We start from the raw sequence: 25,608 nt of genomic DNA, 5'->3' as shown, positions 1-25,608 counted from the left end.
CCAACGTACTGGGTGTGGGGAAAAGAGAACTCATAACTGGGAATACAGAGGGTGGGGGGAGAGTCAAGAACTGTTGCAAGTAATGACACTGATACTCATATGAACTGTATATTTCGACATCGACCATCCCCGAATCCGGTACCAATTGCAGGATGCATTGCTAACCGCTTCCTGGGCAACAAAATTTTTATTTCCTATATGTCGCGTAATTATCGACCGAATTTAAAAATTTCGCAGTCTATTCATTTAGAGGTTTATTCTTACGTTAAAAGTTTAACGCAATAAGGCAAGTATTACAGTTAAAAATTGTGCGTTCGTATTGAGGCACCTCAATGCGCGAACTTTATTCATCCAGTATTTGAGAACGAGACCACTTAACGACTTCCAACGAACTTTGCTTATTATTTCAAATCTTCAAGAAATTTTCTCTCGCTAGCAACCACCACAAATTGACGAAAGAAAAATAGCTTCGTGCTACAAGTTTTTATCTTCTTAGACGAGGGAAAGATCAGAGACTATTCTGTACAGATTTGCACTGTCTGTTGAGCCAACATTAAAACCGCTGCTTTACCAAGATCGCGGCACAACTTCCCATGATACCAAGGCCATGCCACAACTTCCCATGAAGAGGATGACAACATGATTGTGAAGTTCACAGTACTCCCCTTCGCGTTCGGCAATTCTAAATGTACGATTCTGCAGAATCACAGACAGGCATTTCCAGTTATCCTGAAACGAAAAAAAAAATATGTATACCCCATATCCCAGGACGGGGCAACTGTTTCCTTTTGCCCCTTTCACACTCACCACCAATTCCCCTTGTGTCTTGCGGACGTCTGTGGTTCCAAAAGAGCTACACAGAAATGGTTCAAATGGCTCTGAGCACTATGGGACTTAACATCTGATGTCATCAGTCCCCTAGAACTTAGAACTACTTAAACCTAATATAACCTAAGTACATCACACACATCCATGCCCGAGGCAGGATTCGACCCTTCGGTCGTAGCGGTCGCGCGGTTCCAGGCTGTTGCGCCTAGAACCGCTCGGACACTCCGGCCGGCAGTACGTTGGGATATGGATGAAACCAACGGGGAGTTCTACAACGGCCTGACCTGCCGAAGAGTGTAATGACTTAAATACAGGGTGTTTCAAAAATGACCGGTATATTTTAAACGGCAATACAAACTAAACGAGCAGCGATAGAAATACACCGTTTGTTGCAATATGCTTGGGACAACAGTACATTTTCAGGCGGACAAACTTTGGAAATTACAGTAGTTACAATTTTCAACAACAGATGGCGCTGCAAGTGATGTGAAAGATACAAAAGACAACGCAGTCTGTGGGTGCTCCATTCTGTACGTCGTCTTTCTGCTGTAAGCGTGTGCTGTTCACAACGTGCAAGTGTGCTGTGGACAACATGAGTTTATTCCTTAGAACAGAGCATTTTTCTGGTGTTGGAATTCCACCGCCTAGAACACAGTGTTGTTGCAACAAGACGAAGTTTTCAACGGAGGTTTAATGTAACCAAAGGACCGAAAAGCGATACAATAAAGGATCTGTTTGAAAAATTTCAACGGACTGGGAACGTGACGGATGAACGTGCTGGAAAGGTAGGGCGACCGCGTACGGCAACCACATAGGGCAACGCGCAGCCAGTGCAGTGATCCAACAGCGGCCTCAGGTTTCCGTTCGCCGTGTTGCAGCTGCGGTCCAAATGACGCCACCGTCCACGTATCGTCTCATGCGCCAGAGTTTACACCTCTATCCATACAAAATTCAAACGCGGCAACCCCTCAGCGCCGCTACAATTGCTGCATGAGAGACATCCGCTAACGATATAGTGCACAGGATTGATGACGGCGATATGCATGTGGGCAGCATTTGGTTTACTGACGAAGCTTATTTTTACCTGGACGGCTTTGTCAATAAACAGAACTGGCGCATATGGGGAAGCGAAAAGCCCCATGTTGCAGTCCCATCGTCCCTGCATCCTCAAAAAGTACTGGTCTGGGCCGCCATTTCTTCCAAAGGAATCATTGGCCCATTTTTCAGATCCGAAACGATTACTGCATCACGCTATCTGGACATTCTTCGTGAATTTGTGGCGGTACAAACTGCCTTGGACGACACTGCGAACACCTCGTGGTTTATGCAAGATGGTGCCCGGCCACATCGCACGGCCGACGTCTTTAATTTCCTGAATGAATATTTCGATGATCGTGTGATTGCTTTGGGCTATCTGAAACATACAGGAGGCGGCGTGGATTGGCCTCCCAATTCGCCAGACATGAACCCCTGTGACTTCTTTCTGTGGGGACACTTGAAAGACCAGGTGTACCGCCAGAATCCAGAAACAATTGAACAGCTGAAGCAGTACATCTCATCTGCATGTGAAGCCATTCCGCCAGACACGTTGTCAAAGGTTTCGCCATATTATTGCTACGCATGGTGGATATGTGGAAAATATCGAACTATAGAGTTTCCCAGACCGCAGCGCCATCTGTTGTTGACAATTGTAATTACTGTAATTTCGAAAGTTTGTCTGCCTGAAAATGTACTGTTGTCCCAAGCATATTGCAACAAACTGTGTATTTCTATCGCTGCTCGTTTAGTTTTTATTGCCGTTTCAAATATACCGGTCATTTTTGAATCACCCTGTATATATCTAATTAGCAGAGTTTTTATTATGGTAGTGCTTTACGTATAGCTGTGTGTTTCAGATTTAATATAAACCCAGGAGTTTTTAATGCAATATTAAGTAGTTCATAATATGATTAACGATGAGTAAGATTATTTGTATGCTGAAGATAGCGCCGTGCGTATGTAATATGTAACAGGTGCGGCAGCGAAACTGGCGATTTGGCAACCCTGGAAACGGCACGTTACGAGAGTCCTGCCATTTGCATAACAAATCTTTGTTATTGGTCCTGTTACCGATGTTCCGTCGAGATGGTGGAACAGTGAACAACGCGCTATTGCAGTGAAGGAGTTTTGCAGAAACGACAGCTACGTGTATTTCGTGTTTATTACACTCCAGTCCTGTCGGCACATGCTATCAAAGAACGGGTACAAAACTTTGAGGAAACGGCTGATGTGGTGTGAAAGAGACATGGAAGTGCACAACACTTGTGCGCACCAGAGAACGTTGCAAAAGTGGAAGAAGTCCTCTGCCGAAGTCTCACGTGTTCTGCACGCAAGCGTGCGCTGCAGTTTGATATATCGGATCGCAGTGTACGGCGAATATTGCAAAGGCAACTGCAATACCGCCTGTGCAGAAGTTTCATTGTGAAAACTGAGAGTCGACGACTCCCAAAGAGACTACCATTTTGTGAGAAATTCTTGGACACGATGAACGTCAACCCACGCCTGTACGACAATCTCATCATAAGCGATGAGACCAATTTCTATGTGTCATGCTTTGTTAACAAGCAAAACTTTAGACACACGTGAAGATCCTGAAATGCTTCATGAAATGCCACTTCACAGTCACAAACTGATAGTGTGGAATAATATATTTTTTTGTCGACGATCAGGCCAGTTCACTTATTTAACCACTTCTTCAATTGATAATTTGCAGACCTTTCTGTAACAACACATTATTCCAAGAAGACAAGATCACATGCGATGCCTCGGGGCATTCCGTTAACACGCTACAGAACATCTTTCCAAGTCATCTCATCTTCAACAATGGGGACATTTCCTGGCCTCCAAGATATCTTGACCTTTAAGTGTATGATTTCGTCCTTTGGGGTCATTTGAAATCTCTAATGTTTCAGTGTAACCCACTTCACACTACCCCGATACTAAAGGATCAAATTCGGAAGAATATTAATCGAATTCCAGCGCCAGTGCTGCAAGATGTGAAGTCTAATTTCTTAAAGACTTGAAACTGAACGCCCTGTCTGTTGGATCGAGACTTGAACACGGTACTTCTGCCTTTCGCGAGTAAGTGCTCCACCGATTGAGCTACCCAAGCTACGCCTGGAAGAATCGATATTGCGGAGACACGACTCACCCACTGCCAGGGGGATGTTTCCAGAATGAAATTTTCACTCCGCAGCGAAGTGTGCGCTGATATGAAACTTCCTGGCAGATTAAAGCTGTTTACCGGACCGAGACTCGAACTCGAGACTTTGCCTTTCGCCACGTTTCAACAATATCCTTACTTACAAGAGTGCTAGTCTTGCAAGTTTCGCAGGAGAGCTTCTGTGAAGTTTGGAAGGTAGGACACGAGGTACTGTCGGAAGTAAAGCTGTGATGACGCGTCGTAAGTCGAGCTTGGATTGCTCCGTTGGTAGAACACTTGTACGCGAAAAGCAAAGGTCCCGAGTTTGAGTCTCGGTTCAGCACCCAGTTTTAATTAGCCAGGAAGTTACACATCAACGCACACTTTTCTGGAGAGTGAAAATTTCATTCTGAAGATTTGAAGTGTGTGTGAAGGTAAATAGCGGCTACCTACTTGATGACGTTTTCGAGTGATTGTCATTTTAAATTGAAAGAATTGTGAATTCATGTTGTATTTCTTTTAAATCGCTGTGAATAAATTTGTATCATTTCATCTCACTGTTGCACCTGTTAGAAAGCTTGTTTCTCAACGAATGAAAAAATGCCGTGTGACCAGGGCCTCCCGTCGGGTAGACAGCTCACCTGATGCAAGTCTTTCGATGATGATGATTAGAACAACACAACACCCAGTCCCTGAGTGAAGAAAATCTCCGACGCAGGCGGGAATCGAACCCGGGCCCTTAGAATTGACAGACTCGCGCTGACCACTCAGCTACCGGGGGCGGACTCAACGAATGAAATGACTTTGCACTAAATATGTTTTACCCGCATCTTAACATTACGACAGCGCACTTCTCGAATCTGCCTTCTGAGGGTGCCTTCCAACAGTGTTTCTCCCATCCTACGGAAGAGGAGTAGCCATACGGAATGAATATTTATGAACGTCCTCAATAGGTCATCTATGGATTCTTGACGTGAAGCAACCGTTGTCAGAAAGCATCTGAGTCGAACATAAACTTTCTATGCTCGCGTTTCTCAAACATTTTTCGTATTGGGCACACCAAAGTATGTTTCAAACTTTTGTGAACCCGTCTACGTTATTTGTTTCCTAGATACAAAAACGCAAACACATGAAGTACATAAAAACATTTCTTTATTTTTATGTGTATAATGATCGACGATTTCCTGCAAAGTGGGCTACTCCAAGAAACGATTTTTCGTGTTTTAGATATTTTATCTGTGGAAGATTAGAAGACTATTTAAATTAACTATTTATTCTGGGTACGATAAAATTAATTAAATCACACGATACGTAACTTTGTCGTTCAAACTGCTGGTGACAGCCGAATTACTAGCCCTTGTACCATTTTTCCGATTTTGAACAGCCTTACATGGCAATAGATTTTGAAGATATTTAAACCTTGATTTGTTATCACACGTAGCTGCTAACGACTCAAATGAATTCCGGCGGAAAATTTGTGCTTGCTCTAACGCTAAAACGATTCGCGTGCCTACAACGCATCAGTTCGCAGTGTGTTGACAGCATAATTCATTTCGAAACTTAAGAACTGATGTTAAAGGAAGAACTTTTAGGGGAAACTTCACTTTTTTGTCCATGTTTGCTCCAACAAATAAATATAGTTTTAAAGTATTCTGTCTAAAACAGCCACAGTTTTATTCTGTTTTCACCCACATTCGATGATGTTTCGCCATCATCAGTTTGTTTCTTTATTTTTTTCTTATCAGCACATGCTGTTTTTCACGTAACTGTCACCTGCAGTACACCTCATATTTCGGAACAGTTCGTCAATTTTTGTGCTTTCCACGTTGTTACGACTCGATGAAACTGTATGTGCAAACACAAATTGTATCACTTTTTACGAAACATTCGACAGTTCCTCACTGTGTCGGAAAGATTTAAACTGTGTGTCTGCGAGTACATTTTTATCGGATTACGGCTAAGTGGAAACAACAGAAGCAGAGGTGACAAACTACCAAAATATCAGTTGTATTGAAAAATGACAGGAGCCTCCACGTGAACACCCGAATGCGCTATTAAGAATCATAAAGGAAACCTACTGTTAATGGTAGAACAGACCGAAAACGTGAGTGAAAAAACGAAAAAAACTGTTTGCTCAACGCAGAATCTTTTAAAAATATGTATATTTGATATAATTCTGCTTCCAAAGCTTTGACTATCCTACTGTATAAAACTTTCAGTTGCGCTTCTTCTCAAACAAAAGCATTTTTTTTAATAAAATCATTTGGACACAACAGTGATAGCGCCGTCCTTAAACTTACACATTGGACAATGTGTCTAGTCAATAAGCAATACAGTCTACGTACGGAACAAGGGAAAAATGTCTCAACCTGGCAGTGAAAACAATTATTTCCGCCTCTTGTAGGTCAACGAAATTCTTGCAACGTTTTTTCAGCACGTAGATTGCATCCCTGAAGTGTGAATCTGGAGGGACTACAAAATACCCATTTACATCAGCATGCATACTCCGCAAGCCATCACACGGAGCGAGGCGGAGGGTACATACTTAACACATTATATCCAAGAATTAAATTTTTTTTAGACTTTGATAAAATCTTAGATCCTCTATCCATATGGATTAATAATCACATTATGAATGTTAATTTTTTATGGTGACCTTCAATTCATAATTTTTTCACGTATGATAACATACGGTAGGCAGTAAGGGGTAAAATTATTGAGGTATGATATATCATACGATGGGCAGTAACCGGTAGAATTCCTTATACAATTTTATCACGAGTAATACGTTGAATGTTTCGTGCGTATCATTCATAAGCATTTCTAAAGAAGAGAAATTTGTTAACATCGAGTATAGATTTAAGTGTCAAGACGTCGTTTCTGAAAGTATTTGTATGGAGTGTAGCCATGTATGGAAGTGAAACAGGGACGATAAATAGTTTGGACAAGAAGAGAATAGAAGCTTTCGAAATGTGGTGTTACAGAAGAATTCTGAAGATTAGATGGGTAGATCACATAACTAATGAGGAAGTACTGAATAGGATTGGGGAGAAGAGAAGTTTGTGGCACAACTTGACTAGAAGAAGGGATCGGTTGGTAGGGCATGTTCCAAGGCATCAAGGGATCACCAATTTAGTATTGGAGGCTATCGTGGAGGGTAAAAATCGTAGAGGAGACAAAGAGATGAATACACTAAGCAGATTCAGAAGGATGTAAGTTGCAGTAGGTACTGGGAGATGATGAAGCTTGCACAGGATGGAGGCAGTAGCATGGAGAGCTGCTGCATCAAACCAGTCTCAGGACTGAAGACCACAACAACAACAACAACATTCATACACGAATAAATGAAGAGAAAGTACAATAGTAAATTCCAGGTGTTGTAATGTTAGTTTTATTTATATTTTAAGGATACATTATTTATTTATACATTAAGTATTATTAGCAAATTCAAATAGTAGAGCAAACAAAATAACAGTACTGCATTACATGAATAAAGTAAGACAGTGCAATAATAAAGGACAAATGACAAAAATAATAGTTTATTAGACAACTTAGTTTTCTTAGCGTCCTTGATACGATATGAAACATCGTTTTGCATGGAGCCCCACACTGCGCTTTATACAGTGAAATTTTGTGCATTTACCACACTGTCCATGTCTTCTTTGCGTGCTCTGCTCATCAATCATGTGTCGAACATTATCAAATCTCATGGCTTCTTGCATCTGTGACAGAAATCTTGGCCTCACACCTCTTGGCTTTTCAATGTTGGGCGACGCCAGAAGTGAAAGTACAATACGTCTGGTACATTCCACTAAGGTTATATTGCTATTTAGCTGCCGGTATAGGATCCACAGATTCACAACAGCTCCATTTAGTCAGAACCTGATAATTGGCCAATACCATTTCTTTGACCTTATTCTAATGTAGTATAGACGTCGATTGTCAAAAAATCTACCCCTCCCATATAGCGATTATATTCCTGTACAAGGGAAGACTGTGGTATGGAAACCTTCTTTCTTGATTCTCTATTCCATCTGAAGCATGTACTTTCACCTAATACACCTTCATCCAGTACATTTGTCCCCAAAATCACTGTACTATTGTCGTTCCATCTTACAAATGTGATAGAATTCTCTGTGTCACATAACACACGAGTAGTAGCTCGTGGTGCCCTCTTTATATCTGGCATGGGTGCCTTCTTCAAGCGGTCATTCTCAGGGTTCCTATGCATTTTATTCCATTCGAAGCAAGAGATTCACGTAGGAGAAAAGAGTTAAAGTAATTATCAATGTACATTGTACTGCTCTGAAGAATGGAGCCCACACAGAGCTTTTCAACTACACAATGTCCCAGTTGCTTATGGTGATCTCTTTGACTTACTCCAACATATGGCCAAAATTTGATGAGATATACATTAGATGTAGCTAAACACTAAAGTTTGAAACCATAGTGAATCGGCTTGCCTCTTATAAACTGTTTCAAAAAGTGGTGGCCATAATAAGGCTCCATGGCCTCATCCAAGGAGAAGTTTGACACTAAAGGCTCTGTGATGTCTTGAAATTTCTCATTTAGATGTGAAATTAATAGCCGAACCTTATAAATTTTAAATTGTTTTTCAATGCTGTCATTATCATTGACATGGAAGAATCGGTGAATTGTGTCAAAAGTATTTCTGGACACAGAATTCGAAACAAGGGCGTTGTTTCTGTCAGGTCTAGTCTCCCTTCTATGCATGACCTTACAGTATCCAGATAACAGCAAAATAGCGATGTATCTGTTGATGTCATCATCAGTTATTTGTATGTTGTGTCCCTTTTCAGCAGCATATTTTACTGTCTCTCTCGTCAGAATCTCAACCAAATCAGCATCAAAAACTTTACGAAAAAATCTATTGCAGTCGAGTTTCATGTGCGGAGATGTTCCATTATATCGGGTGTAGGATCACAATATACCTCAAATTTTTGCGAAGACTCTTCCTTCTGTCCTGTGCCTTGTTTTCCTAATTTGGGACCGCTATCGTGATTTGGAACCGCAGGGATTTTCCTCTTGAGTGTATAAGGATGTAACATTTTCAACAAGGCCGTCGGTATTTACTGATCTTATCTCTGCAGTTTGTTCCAGAACCTTCTTCCCTAAACGAGCAATAGTGGCGGGTTGTCCTTCTGTATCACTACCTGCATCATCTTATCAGTGTCCACACAATCATTTGGCGGAACAAGTACAAATTCAAGTTCCTGACATGTGTCAAATATGTCAGACAAAGTTTCATCATTTTCTTCTGTGGAGAACAGGATATTTAGAACCTCAAATAAGTCCCTCTCCTTTTCTAAATTATATATGAAATAAATCGGATCAACTAGGAGAAAATGACCTCTTATTGCCCACCGCATATTTCATACTTACAGATATAAGCCAGTACCACAACAAAGCAAATTAAGTCCTCTTTTCCAATTTGTGCTTGTATATTACATTTAAGTATTCAAATTATTAATCCGTAATCATATGAGGGAAATTATAAAACTGCAAGTCATAATTTTATTATCACTTACCGCCTGTCCATGACGAGAAGCAGCGGAGTGAATAGCACTAGAAAAAATGCTTTCCACCAGGAAATAAACAATTCGATCTCCACTGCTACTGTTAGTTTCAACAATGGACTTTCATACTAACAATAAAACATAAAAGAAATATTTCAGTTGTTGACAAAGAGCTTCTGAAAACAAATATGCCTGAGAAGAGCATGCAATGGGATATCATCGGTTGTAGGAACAGTAGAAAAAATTGGATTCGTGTAGCCTGGAAAGCTTCGAAATCGCAAGGAACCTGTAACGCAAATGGATGGTTTTAACAACGGTGCTTTAAGGTACTCCATGTGAATGATGAATGCCTGACATCACAAAAACGTGTTAACAGTTGTGTAAGAGAAAATTAGCTTCAAAGGTAAGCGCTTCGTCAATTAAAGAATTTTGAAAGACGTTAGGTCCTGATATGTTAAGAAGAGAGTTTTTAGTTCAGAGGAGTGACGTAGGTGCAGCACGAACTACACTTCTGGAAATTGAAATAAGAACACCGTGAATTCATTGTCCCAGGAAGGGGAAACTTTATTGACACATTCCTGGGGTCAGATACATCACATGATCACGCTGACAGAACCACAAGCACATAGACACAGGCAACAGAGCATGCACAATGTCGGCACTAGTACAGTGTATATCCACCTTTCGCAGCAATGCAGGCTGCTATTCTCCCATGGAGACGATCGTAGAGATGCTGGATGTAGTCCTGTGGAACGGCTTGCCATGCCATTTCCACCTGGCGCCTCAGTTGGACCAGCGTTCGTGCTGGACGTGCAGACCGCGTGAGACGACGCTTCATCCAGTCCCAAACATGCTCAATGGGGGACAGATCCGGAGATCTTGCTGGCCAGGGTAGTTGACTTACACCTTCTAGAGCACGTTGTGTGGCACGGGATACATGCGGACGTGCATTGTCCTGTTGGAACAGCAAGTTCCCTTGCCGGTCTAGGAATGGTAGAACGATGGGTTCGATGACGGTTTGGATGTACCGTGCACTATTCAGTGTACCCTCGACGATCACCAGAGGTGTACGGCCAGTGTAGGAGATCGCTCCCCACACCATGATGCCGGGTGTTGGCCCTGTGTGCCTCGGTCGTATGCAGTCCTAATTGTGGCGCTCACCTGCACGGCGCCAAACACGCATACGACCATCATTGGCACCAAGGCAGAAGCGACTCTCATCGCTGAAGACGACACGTCTCCATTCACGCCTGTCGCGACACCACTGGAGGCGGGCTGCACGATGTTGGGGCGTGAGCGGAAGACAGCCTAACGGTGTGCGGGACCGTAGCCCAGCTTCATGGAGACGGTTGCGAATGGTCCTCGCCGATACCCCAGGAGCAACAGTGTCCCTAATTTGCTGGGAAGTGGCGGTGCGGTCCCCTACGGCACTGCGTAAGATCCTACGGTCTTGACGTGCATCCGTTCGACGCTGCAGTCCAGTCCCAGGTCGACGGGCAAGTGCACCTTCCGCCGACCACTGGCGACAATATCGATGTACTGTGGAGACCTCACGCCCCACGTGTTGAGCAATTCGGCGGTACGTCCGCCCGGCCTCCCGCATGCCCACTATACGCCCTTGCTCAAAGTCCGTCTACTGCACGTACGGTTCACGTCCACGCTGTCGCGGCATGCTACCAGTGTTAAAGACTGCGATGGAGCTCCGTATGCCACGGCAAACTGGCTGACACTGACGGCGACGGTGCACAAATGCTGCGCAGCTAGCGCCATTCGACGACCAACACCGCGGTTCCTGGTGTGTCCGCTGTGCCGTGCGTGTGATCATTGCTTGTACAGCCCTCTCGCAGTGTCCGGAGCAAGTATGGTGGGTCTGACACACCGGTGTCAATGTGTTCTTTTTTCCATTTCCAGGAGTGTACATCCCATATAAAGATTCACGATGCAAGAGAAGAAGGTAGTTCAACAGTGTATTACCTTGATGAAACATTATCATTCCAGGGAGATCTGCTGCAAAATAAGTGATGGTACTGGCGGTTTTAAAGATTTCACAAGAATAGGTTCTCGAATAATTATTCTCCATGCTAACTCTTCTTCTGGCTTTGTTTCTGAGAGTAAAGTGGTTTTACGTATAAGGAAAACAGCACTGACTAACATTCGGAAATGAACGCTGTCTGTTTCGTGACGTCATTCACAATTCTTGTCATACCTTGCATCTAAGCGGATACTTTTCCCTGGCTTAAAAATAGAAATAAAATAAGCACAGTATAAACTAGATTCGTGACGGTCTCCTGCAGTTCGTTAATTTATACAAGTCACGTGACAACTTAAAAACTCGATTTCCATGCATGTGAATAGCTCATCAGTTCCGCATTTACCCACGTGTCACAGTCAGTTTAGCCCTAGTGAATTAATTTGGGCAAAAGATAAGGCTATGTGTCAGGAAAAAAAATTCAAGATAACATTCTCTGAATCGCTTGTGCATTAGGCAACAGGCAACATCCCACTTGTAGCAGGGGCACAGTCTGTGCGGTGTGTCGAAAAGCTTCAGAAAGAATAATTTGACAGGGAAGTGATGATGGATATAAGCCTTGAATCTATCATCGTAGATTTACAATAGGATTGTTCGGAAACGTATTCAAATTGAAGTGACGGTGGTATTGTGATGTAGACTTTGAACAAAGTAATAGTATTTCTTAGTTTTAAAGACTCGTGGTTTAAAAAAATGTGTTTGTCAGCTTATCAGTTGTGTACACAATAATGAGAACTTCCTAGCTTCTTTGATTAGGACTTTGTATCCTTTGAATTATGCAGACTATGATGTTCAACATATTGCCCAAGGAGAACGCAGTTCTGCAACGTGGGCTTTGTTTGCCCACTCTCTGCCAACTTCCGGATTTAAACATGTATTTTCGCCAACATATCGTGGGTAAATTGAAGCAACAACTATAATTCTATGAGTCGGGTGGTGTTTAAAATTAGACCCAAATTTTCTTTGAACCTTTCAGAAATTGTATCATCTGAGTTTTACTCCGGTTGCCAAGAATGACCTCTGCCCATACTAGCTCACAGGAACTATCTACTTCAATTGCGCTGCAAGATAAACTACTTCTAACAGCAACAAACACGTCACCGTCAACTGTGCTTAGCGTTTCCTTTCTGAACACCGTTAGGTCCGTCGCAAAAATTTCGGCTGAACTTATCTGCGGCCTTAGCCAACCTTCAGTCCTTATAACGATTTGAGCATCAGAGCTTTCTTTTAGCGCTTGGAACTCAGACTTTTCCAACACAGTTACGACAATTTACAGCTGTTATACCGATAGTTCATGGATCTGCGTTCTTTATGTGTTCGACCTGGACCCTTCTAGACCGAAGCCCTTTTGAGTTTCCCCGGGACCCTCTAACCAACATGACCGCCCAGTTCACGCCACACAGCCCCTGCCGCCTCCTGCATGTAGTGGACCTCTGACCTGTTAAGCGGTATCCGAAATCGCAGCACCCTATGGTACAAGTGAGGAATCTGTAGCCTACACGATCGCGGAACTGTCCGAACCTCTGATTCAGACCCTCCACGCGGGTCTGTAACAGAGGTTGGCAGTCGGTGCTATCGACCGTGCAGCAAACGGCGAGCTATGCTTTCATTTGACGAGCACGACTGGCAGCCTTTGCCACTTCAGACAGCTGCCAGAAACTAAAGAAAATCCATTCCGATCCAAAGCGACACAAGTCACTGGTACTGACGTGGGCCATCACCTGCGGTTGGCTGTACCGTGTGCTCTTCGTGGCATCCAGAAGGACTCGTTCCACATCTGGAATGACTCCACCCGGTGTGCACAAGGAGTGCACATTAGCTTTCTTCCCCTCCTTGGCAGCCATGTCTCTAAGGGGCCCCATAACGCGCCTAACATTGGAGTTCCCAGGTACCAATACTTCCAGGCTCTGATTGGTTCTTGCAGGCTGAGAGTTTCCTCTGAAACAGGACAAGCGACTGCATCTGGCTGAGCGACAATGCCAGCCCCAAACAACACTGTTAACCGAGGAGGCCTTACGTGCGGTCCTTGGAGTTTTTCGCCGCCTGCCACGGCCCGAGGTGACCTCCCACTGAATCACGGGTGGGACGTCAACCACAGTGCGTGCGCTAACTGGGCTGGCCACCGGCGAGGACCGATCGGCGGACTCAGACGTGCTGGGCGACCGTTAGATCCCCACGGCGGACTCACAACAGTGACGTCCATCCAGAGCGACGTGTCACCAACTGGGCTCGCAGCCGCATACAGCAATCACAGTCCCTATTCATACTAACGACTGTGGAAAACTACACTATAAGAAGACAAACAACGCACTATCGATACACACTAAGTAACTCTACTGTAGACACCGACGAAATTGTAAAAACTGTGTCTAATAAATTAGATTATCGGTAGAGATTCAAAAATTAAACTACCAAAGCAGGTGAGACTAAAGAACTCACTCCTGATAATGAACTTGCAATAAATCACGAAATCGGTTTACTTTCCGACATGAACGCAAACGGGAGAACTGTGTCGATTAAATATTAAATTTACACGCAGAAATTTAAGAAACTAAACTACCATAAAACGCAGATGAAACTACACAATTGGCTCTTGGTTAGGAACCCGTAAAATGTCGCAAAATCGGTTACTTCCCTGTTGCTGCTCGTGTCTCTGCCGGCTGCTGTTGTCTGACTGATGTGAGTAGCTCGAAGACTCCTTAAAGTAACAGAACCCAGTACGTTGTACTGGACGCGAATGTTCATCAGGGACAGTAGTATCGTGAGGAGGGCTCCAGGGAAGTGTGACACGGCCACTCTTTTGATACGTATACATGACGGACAGGGTGAGCAATCTGCCACTGTCGGCTGAGGGCTCTAGTCTACAAGAGAGTGTCTTCGTTCAGGAGGGTACAAGACGACTTAGACAGAATTTCTAGTTGGTGTGCTGAATGGCACTAAGTTCTAAATGTAGAAAAGGCAAGTTAATTCAAATGAGTGGGTGAAACAACCTTACAATACAGTATTAGTGGTGTGCTGCTGACACGATCACATCGATTAAATATCTGCGTGGAACGCTACAATGCGATATGAAGTGGAACGAACACTCCACGGCAGCAAAAAAGGAGGCTGATGGTCAACTTCGTTTTATTGAGAGAGTTTTAGGAAAGTGTAGCTCATCTACAAAGGAGACTGCAGATAGAATCCATTCTTGAGTGCTTCTCGAGTGTTTGGAATTCCCACGAGGTCGAATTAAAGGAATACATCGAAGCAATTCAGAGAAGTGCTGCTTGATTTGTTACCGGTAGGTTCCATCAACAGGCGAGTATTGCGGAAATGTCCCCTGAACTTAAATGGGGAATTCTGGAGAGAATTATTTCGAGCAGTTAGTTCAGAGCCAATTCGAATAGTAAACGGCTGTGAAAAGATACTTGACTGAATCCCGTAACTCCCAGATCCTCCGAAAATAAACGAAGAATATATCTATTCAAAAAAGCAGATAAAAATTAAATCGACGCCTTCCTGAAAGACAATCTCCACTCCTTCCAAATGGACAGTATACCGGTAGGTGTAGATCAGATGTTGCTCGAGTCCAATGAAATAGTATCGACAGCAACTGAGAGATTTATACTGAATAAATTAACAACCGACAGACCTGATACCCCTTGGTACACAAAATGAGTCAAAACACTGTTGCAGAAACAACGAAAAAAGCGCGTCAGATTTAAACTAACGCAAAATCTCCAAATTGACAATCTTTTACAGTAGCTCTAAATTTAGCGCGGATATCAGTGCGAGATGTTTATAATAATTTCCACGATGAAACTTTGTCTCGAAACATGGCAGAAAATGCTAAAGCAGAGTTAATAAACACAGCCTTCCGAAATGCCTTTACAAAAGAAGACGCAGTAAATATTCCAGAATTCAAATCAAGAACAGCTGCCGACATGAGTAACTTAGACGTGGATATTCTCGGAGTAGTGAAGCATCTTAAATCACTTAATGAAAGCAAGTCTTCCAGTCCAGACTGTATACCAGGAAGGTTCCTTTCACAGTATGATGTTGCATTAGCTCCATACTTAACAATCACATACAACCGTTCGCTCGACGAACGATCCGTACCCAAAGACTGGAAAGTTGCACATGTCACACCAATATTCAAGATAGGCAGCAGAAGTAATCCACTAAATTATTTATATCATTAACATCGATATGCAGTAGGATTTTGGAACATATATTGTGTTCGAACATTATGAATTACCTCGAAGAAAACGATCTATTGACATACAGTCAACACGGATTTAGAAGTTATGGACCCTCTGCTGTTTCTTACCTACACACATCAAAAAAGTTTTGCATCACCTCGGTACCGAGTTTTCCGGAACCTGTACAGAAAATTGGAATAGAGACCAACATAAACATCATTCCGTCCTTTTTATTGCTCATGAAAACAACACATTGCATGTTGTACCAGCATACAGCGAGACCTTCACAGGTGGTGGCCCAGATAGCTGTACACACCGTTACCTGTAATACCCAGTAGCGCGTCCTCTTGCACTGATGTATTCCTGTATTCGTCGTGGCTACTATCCACAAGTTTATCAAGGCACTGTTGGTCCAGATTGTCCCACTCCTCAACGGCGATTCGGCGTAGATCCCTCATAGTGGTTGGTGGGTCACACGTCTATAAACAGCCCTTTTCGATCTATCCCAGGCATGTTCGATAGGGTTCATGTTTGGAGATCATGCTGACCACTATAGTCGAATGATGATGTTATCCTGAAGGAAGTCATTCCCAAGATGTGCATGATGGGGGCGCGAATTGTCGTCTATGAAAACGAGTGCCTCGCAAATACGTCGTCGATACTTTTTCACTATCGGTCGGAAGATGGCATTCACGTATCGTACAGCCGTTACGGCGCCTTCCATGACCACCAGCGGCGTATATCGGCCCCACATAATGACACCCCGAAACAGCAGGGAACGTTCACCTTGCTGCACTCGCTGGACAGTGTGTCTAAGGCGTTCAGCCTGACCGGGTTGCCTACAGACACGTCTCCGACGATTGTCTTTTTGAAGGCATATGCGACACTCACCGTTCAAGAGACCATGATGCCAATCTTGAGCGGTCCATTCGGCATGATGTTGGGCCCACCTGTACTGCGTTGCATGGTGTCGTGGTTGCAAAGATGGACCTCGCCATGGACGTCGGGAGTGAAGTTACGCATCATGCAGCCTACTGTGCACAGTTTGAGTCGTAACACGACGTTCTGCGGCCGCACGAAAAGCATTATTCAACATGATGGCGTTGCTGTCAGGGTTCCCCCGAGCCACATTCCGTAGGTAGCGGTCATCCACTTGTGTAGTAGCTCTTGGGCCGCCTGAACGAGGCATGTCATCAACAGTTCCTGCCTACATCTTCTTCATGTCCGAACAACATCGTTTTGGTTCACTCCGAGACGCCCGGACATTTCCCTTTTTGAGAGCCCTTCCTAGGCATGGTTGAATTACAGACAACACAAGCCGTGTACCTCCTTCCTGGTGGAATGACTGGAACTGATCGGCTGTCGGACCCTCTCCGTCTAATAGTCGCTGCTCACGCATGGTTGTTTACATCTTTGGGCGGGTTTAGTGACATGTCTGAACAGTCAAAGGTACTGTATCTGTGATACAATATCCAGTGTCTATGTTCAGGTGTTCTGGGAAACGGGGTGATGCAAAACTTTTTGATGTGTGTGTATAAACGATTTAGGAGATATTCTGAGCAGCTGTCTTAAGTTGTTTGCAGATGACGCTGTCGTTTATTGACTAATAAAGTCATCAGAAGACCAAAACTAATTGCAAAACGATTTAGAAAAAATATCTGTATGGAGCGGAAATTGGGAATTGACCCCAAATAATGAAAAGTGTGAGGTTATCCACCATGAGTGCTAAAACGAGTCCGTTAAACTTCGGTTACACGATAAATCAGTGTAATCTAAAGGCTATAAATTCCATTAAATACCCGGAACTTATAATTACGAATCATAACTTAAACTGGAAAGAACACATGTTGGGAAGGCGAACCCAAGACTGCGTTTTATTGGCAGAAGACTTAGAAGACGCAACAGATCTATTAAAGAGACTGCCTACACTACTCTTGTTCATCATCTTTTGATCTACTTCAGCGTGGTGTGAGATCCTCACCAAATGGGATTAACGGAGTACATCGAGAATGTTCAAAGAAGTGCAGCTCGTTGTGTATTATCTAGAAATAGGGGAGGAGGGTCACTGACATGATACAGGATTTGAGGTGAACATCATCAACACAAAGGCGCGTTTCGTTGAAGCTGAATTTTCTCACGAAATTTCAGTCAACCCCGAGTGCTGAATTTTTTTGTTGACGCTGACCTATATCGGGAGAAACGACCATTATAATATAATAAGGGAAATCAGATCTAGGTGTTCGTTTTATCCGCGCGCAATTCGAGGTTGGAATAACAGATAAATATTAGGAAGGTGGTTCGATGAACCCCGTGCCACGCACTTAAGTGTGATTTGCAGAGGATCTATGCAGATGTAGATCTCACTCTACTACAGTCATAAAGTCTTACGTCTGGTCAAAATGTTATCTAACCACAAAAGTTTCGGTCATTGTGTTTCCGACTTTGTTGTCAACGTGCATCTCCGTTGGTCACAGTTCGTTTCGAAAGCATTGGTCGGTTGTCACAGAATGAATTCTTCAAAAAGACCTGCATTGCAGTTTGAACTGAGATGACGACTAACTCATGTAAATGAAAATTGTGTTTCTCAAGAAATATTCTTTCTTTCCTGAATTATTCGAACGATCGGACAAATTTTACGAAAGCATAGTAATTAAAAAGAAAAAGTTTTATTATGCGCTTAAGTTGCTTATAGTGTTAATGTATTCACATAGCATTCATTTATCCTTTCAAATTCAAAATTCTTTACACACTTCCATTTCAATTTCGCACGAAATAATATGTGGTCTAACATTTAAAGAAAACAAATTAGCAGGCGATGGTATTTTTCAACACATATTAGTGAATCAAGTGTACGTGCATGAGGGCGAGATTTCACATTGATGAGGATAAGTAATTATTTACTAAGATGTACCCAGTCACATGTATAATAGTTGGTTGGTTGGTTTGGGGAAGGATACCAGACAGCGTGGTCATCGGTCTCATCGGATTAGGGAAGGATGGGGAAGGAAGTCGGCCGTGCCCTTTCAGAAGAACCATCCCGGCATTTGCCTGGAGTGATTTAGGGAAATCACGGTAAACCTAAATCAGGATGGGCGGACGCGGGATTGAACCGTCGTCCTCCGGAATGCGAGTCCAGTGTCTAACCACTGCGCCACCTCGCTCGGTCATGTATAATAATCAGATTCTTATCGTGAGTTCGTTATTTGCAATTTTGAGTTATGATCGGTTACCAGTTTAAAGCTGGAACGCTTATTATAAGAACTACAGCATATAATTATTAGTTGAAAATTGTTCTACAGACATTTTCGCAATCTATCTGCTGCTTCAAGGAAACGTTGCCCGTCATCGTCGAAGAAAACAGATTTAAATTCCATCGACTACCATTTCCAGTCGGGAATGTCGGCCGATTAGTACACAGACAGTACACATATACGCAAAGACTTGCCATCTTTGATCAATGTTGGCGCCCCTATGACCTCAGTGTTTGGTGTGTGAGGTCAAGCGTAAACATTCCGCCCTCTCCATTTCTTGAAAACGAAAGAACAGTCTATTTGTAAAACTTCACCAAATACTGCTGAACGTCCTTTGATCATAAACCATCCAATACAAAGAATTTTATTTTAATGAAACACTTTAACAAGACGAATAACCAAATTGTGTAGTAGGTTTAGTTGAAACATTTCTTATGTGATTATGCACAAAAAAGCGGTAAAATATTTTTACCATGCTGGAAAAAAATTGTTGCGTTACTGTGTACAGCGGCACTGGCTGTCATTGGTTGGGTTAAAATATCGCTTTTTTATATTCTTTACTCTCCAGTATCTTCTTTGTAGTCTAATTCACCAAACGAACATTCTTGGAGTATAGTCGTAGCGTTCATCAAGTCTCGCAATGATGGTAAATGTTTGGACTGCACCAAAAGTATGTGCATTAGTGGGTTATAAATTGAAAGTGGCTTCACAGCCCAAATTGCACACGAAAGAATGCAAGAAAGCAGTATTTTCATATATTCAGTGCTAACCAGCGCGTTATAATGTTACCATTAGCCTACTTGGTAACAATTAAATTACAGTAACCGAGGACTGTATCAAAATGATAATAACTAGAAGTACTTACGAAATAATAGTTAAACAGAACAGAGACATCAATGATAACGTAGTCCATTTTAACTAATGTACTGTGGGTTCGCAATGAAAGTAATTATTTCTGTTTCTGCTCTAGAAAAAAAATTATATTTACACTTGATTATACAGATGCTTCTCGCAATTTTAGTTTTGCCATTAAAGCGAGTCAACAGTATCATTCGGCACATTCTACGGAAGCCATAACGGACGTGTAACAGAATGAAGATATTTTAGAACTTGAAAAGCGTCATATGATACTAACGCAGCGTATGTCATTACTCAGTAAAACAGAGTTTTTTTTACATTAACAACACTAAAACAACTAATCGTCTAATTTATTTTACTAAACGACTAAACTGCTGCACGGTCACACCGTACAAGTTGCAGGAGCCTATCTAACTGATTCCAGCGGCAAAAAAAAATTTGGTTTTCAATATTTCAAATAATTATTCACCGAATTTAAAAATTTAAAATTCTGTCATAATCTATTCGTCAAAAGGTGTAAGCTTATGTTAAAGGTCTAACACAGGAAAACCACTACCGGGTAGTTATAATTACAGTACGACTACTCACGGATGTCCAGTGTGGGTAGTAACTTTCGTATGGCAGCGAAACTTGGTAGAGCTAGTTCCAGTTTTGGCCACCAGGCGCAATTCTGGCGTCATCTAATACCTTCTTGACGTCTCTGGTGCCCATATTGAATAAATTGTGTAAGCAGTGGTTGATACTAAAACAACATTGTGCTTTTCTCACTTGTTTGACCTTTTCTGCAAACGTCCCTTTCCTAATCCATTACATATGGTTAGATTTCTATACATTTTTCTTGCATTCAAAGCGCCAGATTTGCAACTAGTGTCCAAAGTTGGAACAGTTTTTTTCCGGCGTAAATCGGTTCTGCATTAACGCATTAGAATATCTACTAATTTCCGCTGTCGTGCGATAAATTCAACCCAGACTAGACCTCTGTGAGCCTTCGCACTGTAATTGTAAGCACCCGGCATTACTGTCAGAAACTGTGAATACGTCTCGAGGCTGCATAGCTCACGACGCGCAAATTATCCAGACTATATTCATCAAGTACTTGAGCATGAGGTCACTTAGTGAGTTCCACCAAACTTTACACATAATTTCAAATCTGTACGAAACTTTTTCTAGGTGACATCCCCCACAAAATATTGAAAGGAATAAAGTTTATCGCTTACTGCATTTTCGGTCTTCACGCAATAAATCTTCAGCATCAGGAGTGACGTTTTAATTTATAACTTTTGTATTGTTAACTCTACGTGCCACACGGTTTGTAGATAGTATCCACATGTACCACTGAATGTACCTGCAAAATTATATCACTGTGTGACACGTAGTTTAATAGCTATGACGTCATAAATATTGTGATGTGTGAAAAAATGGCTTTTGCTTAAAACGGAGCGCAAATAACTCAGTATCCCTCATCCAGTGTTTGACAATGAAAGCACCTAGCGACTTTCAACAAAATTTAAACATTTTCAAAGTAATCAGGGCTTTGGAGCAGTATTATACACGGGTATAGTGATAATCTACATAATATATAATGTGTACTATGCCATAATGTAAGAAATATACCAGATACCACATGTTGGCAGTAGCCTTGTGGCCTATATTAATAACGTGGATTTTACCAATTCGATTTTTAATCCTGTCATGTAGCATGTAAATTTTGCTGATACTTGGGCGAGCTGTAACCGACACATTCACGTGCGCTCTGCTACATCTGATGTTTGATGATGGTCTGGTATGATAACATCACATACTTAATAGAGTATTTGTTAATTAGTTATTTGCAGTTGTCTACAACCAGTGACTGCTGGGGACTTTCTCCTAGGGCACTCATTATTTGCGCAACTACTTAATGCATACATTCTAGCTCTATACAGTGGAATTAAGAGTTTTTTCTTAATATTCATACGTTAAGTCTCTTTTTGTTTACCCTTTAGTTATTGTGTCACTTTTGTGCCATTTCAGTTATTTCGTAATTAGTTGCACGAGCCTGAGCTCGAGGAAAAGTGTAGGATCTTACTGCTTCACATCTGGGAAACTAAACGCTTGAAGTCGGCGCGCGTGACCGAAATAAACAAAGAGCAACCTTCATTTACAAGTTTAACCTGTACGTGCTTTAAAAACTTCTCTCTAGTCCGATTAGCGTAGTTTTTAAGCGTCAGGAAACATTTTGTTACTCACTACCGATACGCCGCTGTTAAAAAGTTGGAACTGGTTACCTACACTTTCCTAAATAAAATTACCGAATTATAAAACATAGCTAGATTTCTTTTGATTTTGTCGGTAAAATGCATAACTTACGTACAATGCGCCTTTAAAGACTTCGTGAGTTTTAAATATCTTTAATCATTACACTCGACTTATTTCGTTAGATAAAAGTGTGTCTAATAAAAATAGACAAAAAAGTAAATGAATGAATAAACGGCAGTGTTTGTTTTTGTACGCACTACTGGGCGACGAAAATATCTAGTTGAACTTCTTTGCTCGTGGGTTTCACTATCTTTGATTTGCTACGAAAGGGGATGCCGTTTGCACTTCAACATAGGCGAACGTGTAGACAGCAGTTGGAAGTAGCTGCACAGTCCGGTTTAAGATGAAACCACTAAAATCGTCGCAGGAATCAGGGAGTGTGGTTTTCTCACGCTACGAGCGAGTGGAGTGTCCCAGCGACGTCCTCACAGGGGACAGCGTTCCACATCTCGAGTTCCCAGAGGCCGTAACAGTGGGCAGTGTTCTTCCTGTAATTGTTAGAAATGTGAATTCCCCAGCAAAATTTTGGATAAATTTAGTGGGACCTTGGTTTTCAGAAAGACTAGATGCCCTTTACAGGGGAATTGAGGAATTTTACGAAGCGCAACACGAAAATTACTACATGCCTTCATCCGCTATAAATCCGGGACAGTTCTGCATCTGCCTGTACGCGAGGAAGTGGCTCAGGGCGAAGATTCTCGAAGTGGTGCACAGTAATTTGGTGGGAGTTTTCTTCATCGACTTCGGAGGAACCGTTTTCGTAACTAACAACACTTTACGGTTTATGCACAACAGTTTTGCGGTAGTTCCTATACAATGTTTCCGTGCGTTTATTCCTGGCGTAAAGCCGGCCGTCGCCGACGAATGGCCAAGTGACGTGTGCGAATACTTCCGAAAGGAAGTAAGTGGTAAAAAACTCCGTGCCCGAGTGGAGAGACTGTTCAGACGGACGTACACCTTGTCAGTTGCGTTACTGGACGATAGCGACAGAAGCATAGCGGACTTGCTGATTCTTTGTGGACTGGCACGAATGGAGTGTTTAAGTACGAACAGTGTGAAGGCTCTCTCTCAGGATGAGCAAGACGAACAAGGCTGCAGCCCAATGGTAAGCGTTAAAGACGACGCAGACACTTCATATAGGCAGGTTGCAGCGCCGAGTCCTTTACAAGAAGACTCAACAAACTCGCAAGATCCATTTTATAGCGGCAATAGCATCGCCGAGAGGTCAGACGTCACCTGCGGGTACGTGACTGTTGCAGGGAAGAAGCTGGTATTAGTGGTGGTCAACAGCAAACTGTACTTCCTCTTCTCAGACTTTGTTTTCGCGTTCGTGGGGTTGCACGAACACGTTGCGCTGACTGTGCTGGCGACGAAGTCCGCGCAGTTGCCCCTCTGGACACTAGACAAGAGAGAGGTGAAGAGGTTTGTACAGTCGCTGCAGGGGCGCAGTATCGCTGGGTTGAAAGACTTCAGACCCGGCGCGGCCGCTGTTCGCCTTCTGCCGTTGCCCAACGCGACGGAGGTGCTAAAGTTGCTGGACGTCGACGATTCACTAACGCAGGCCGTGAGTACTTTCGTTTCGTCCAGATTATAGCGTGCCGGGAGGTATTTCTCTTCGCCAGAATGAGTCGTTACGGTTCAACCGTCTTCGGTTCTGTGTGTCCGTGCCTGCTTCTGTAGGAAAAATATAACCTAATTTCTTGTAATGCAAAAACTTCTGATAAACTTCCATTGTATCAAAGAAAACTACGCCTCATGTTAAACTATTGTTCGCATCTAACGATTCTCAGTTTCATAATAACCTATGAAATATTCTGTAAGTCGTGTAATGAATCTAATTAGATACCTTACCAAAACGCTGTGTCTTTGTTTACGGTCCTATTTCCTTCGCGCCTAGTAACAAGTTGTGTCCTGCTGATGGTGCACACAAAGCCAAGTCGCTACCAGAATCAGTATAATTTTCATAAGTGTTTATGTTAAGGAACAAACATTTTCGATGATTTGCTAGCAGCCATAAAAAGTGTATCTATTAATAAAGTAAATTTTAAGAACCGGTTAAATTTTTGTTAGTGGACAGTTCGTACTCCATTGACGAAATTTTTGTAAGACTTATCAGTGTATGAAATAACGTGTTACGTAAAACCTGACTTTTGCTCATATTTAGTGCAGTAATTTGATAAATGTAAATAACTATTGTAAGCTGATTTTCTGCTCGATGCGTAGCTAAAATACCCTAAGAATAATCATATGTACCTCAGCGTAGGGTACATTTACATTTTTTACCGATTAAATGAGACTAAGTTTTATGAATTATTAGACAACCATGAAGACCACTTCACTTACAGACTCAGTTATATGTATATAACACCTCTTTTGACATGTTCTGCATGCTTCAGGATCTCTTCACTCGATCTGATACAAAAATATTAACTAAAACCTTGGTTAGATACCGCTTCGCCAACTGTCACCTTTCAACCCAACCTAAACACTGAAAAATCCTTACTTTTACCGCTGTGATCTAATACTTTAAAGTTGGTTTTTGAAGACTAATGACAAGGACATCCCCTCCCCCATCCAGATGCTTTGGTAATTATATGTTCATGTTGATAGTCAAAATCTTTAAAGTTGGACGTCATTCTAATTCCATAACGCTGAGGAACAGATGCCTTGTTCATAGCGCCAAAAGACAAAGCATACGCATTTTACCCCAATATTTACTACTGCTGAAATTAAATCTTTAAATCAATTACATGTAAGCACAAACACGAAAAAATCTGTGGCAAGATGGCGGAGAGTGGTTCTAATAAGGCTGCTTTTGTGTATCATGTTGAAACCTGAGTTACCTTAGTAAAATATGGAAGGAGAAATATTTGCCTTCTCACGAATGTTTTCTATTCAAATAAATGAACAAAGTTAGGCAATTAAGAAATCTCACATGTTTACTGTTTCACTAGGTTGTGTGTGTGTGTGTGTGTGTGTGTGTGTGTAATGTGAAAGGTGAAAGTACATAGTGAGGGGAGGGGATTGCTGCAGATGTAAGAATTTGCATCCTAGTTTATTAAGTCGAAGAATAGATAATTTATGGTATGATCAGTTTTATATTTTTATATTTATTTTTGTAGCTAATTCATATCTTTTACTGAAATAACTAGCGTTCACTGTAAGCATTTTTATGGGCTACAAGTTGTCAGTACAAATGACATTTGTCATTTATTCTTGTAGCTCAGTGCCTGGGGCATGCTCCTATAGATAGATTTGTTAGGCGCCGTGCTATGGGTATTGCTAACCGCGTCGAAGGAAGTGCAGCCATACAGTAGCAGCTTCAATATCTTTCTTGGATGGTTTTTTTTGGGGGGGGGGAGGGGTGGTATTCAGAGGCTAAAATTTACGTTAAATATTTTAGTTCGTTACCTCTGAAGTCCAATTTTAAACTGATGGTTCT

The 25,608-nt window shown here is 42.3% G+C and overlaps 1 protein-coding gene across 1 annotated transcript; it reads left to right on the top strand.

The window, feature by feature from the left end:
• Positions 1 to 22,449: 22,449 nt before the first annotated feature.
• Positions 22,450 to 24,451, top strand: LOC126354170 (tudor domain-containing protein 5-like). Its single transcript, XM_050003606.1, has one exon. It carries the CDS (start codon positions 22,510 to 22,512, stop codon positions 23,758 to 23,760), a length of 1,251 nt encoding a protein of 416 aa, XP_049859563.1. The 5' UTR covers positions 22,450 to 22,509; the 3' UTR covers positions 23,761 to 24,451.
• Positions 24,452 to 25,608: the final 1,157 nt, after the last annotated feature.

Source organism: Schistocerca gregaria, chromosome 3 (genome assembly GCF_023897955.1).
Source record: "Schistocerca gregaria isolate iqSchGreg1 chromosome 3, iqSchGreg1.2, whole genome shotgun sequence".
Classification (NCBI taxonomy): Eukaryota; Metazoa; Arthropoda; class Insecta; order Orthoptera; family Acrididae; genus Schistocerca; species Schistocerca gregaria.
The sequence above is the reverse complement of the archived record's forward strand: the minus strand, read 5'-3'. Positions and strand labels throughout refer to the sequence as shown.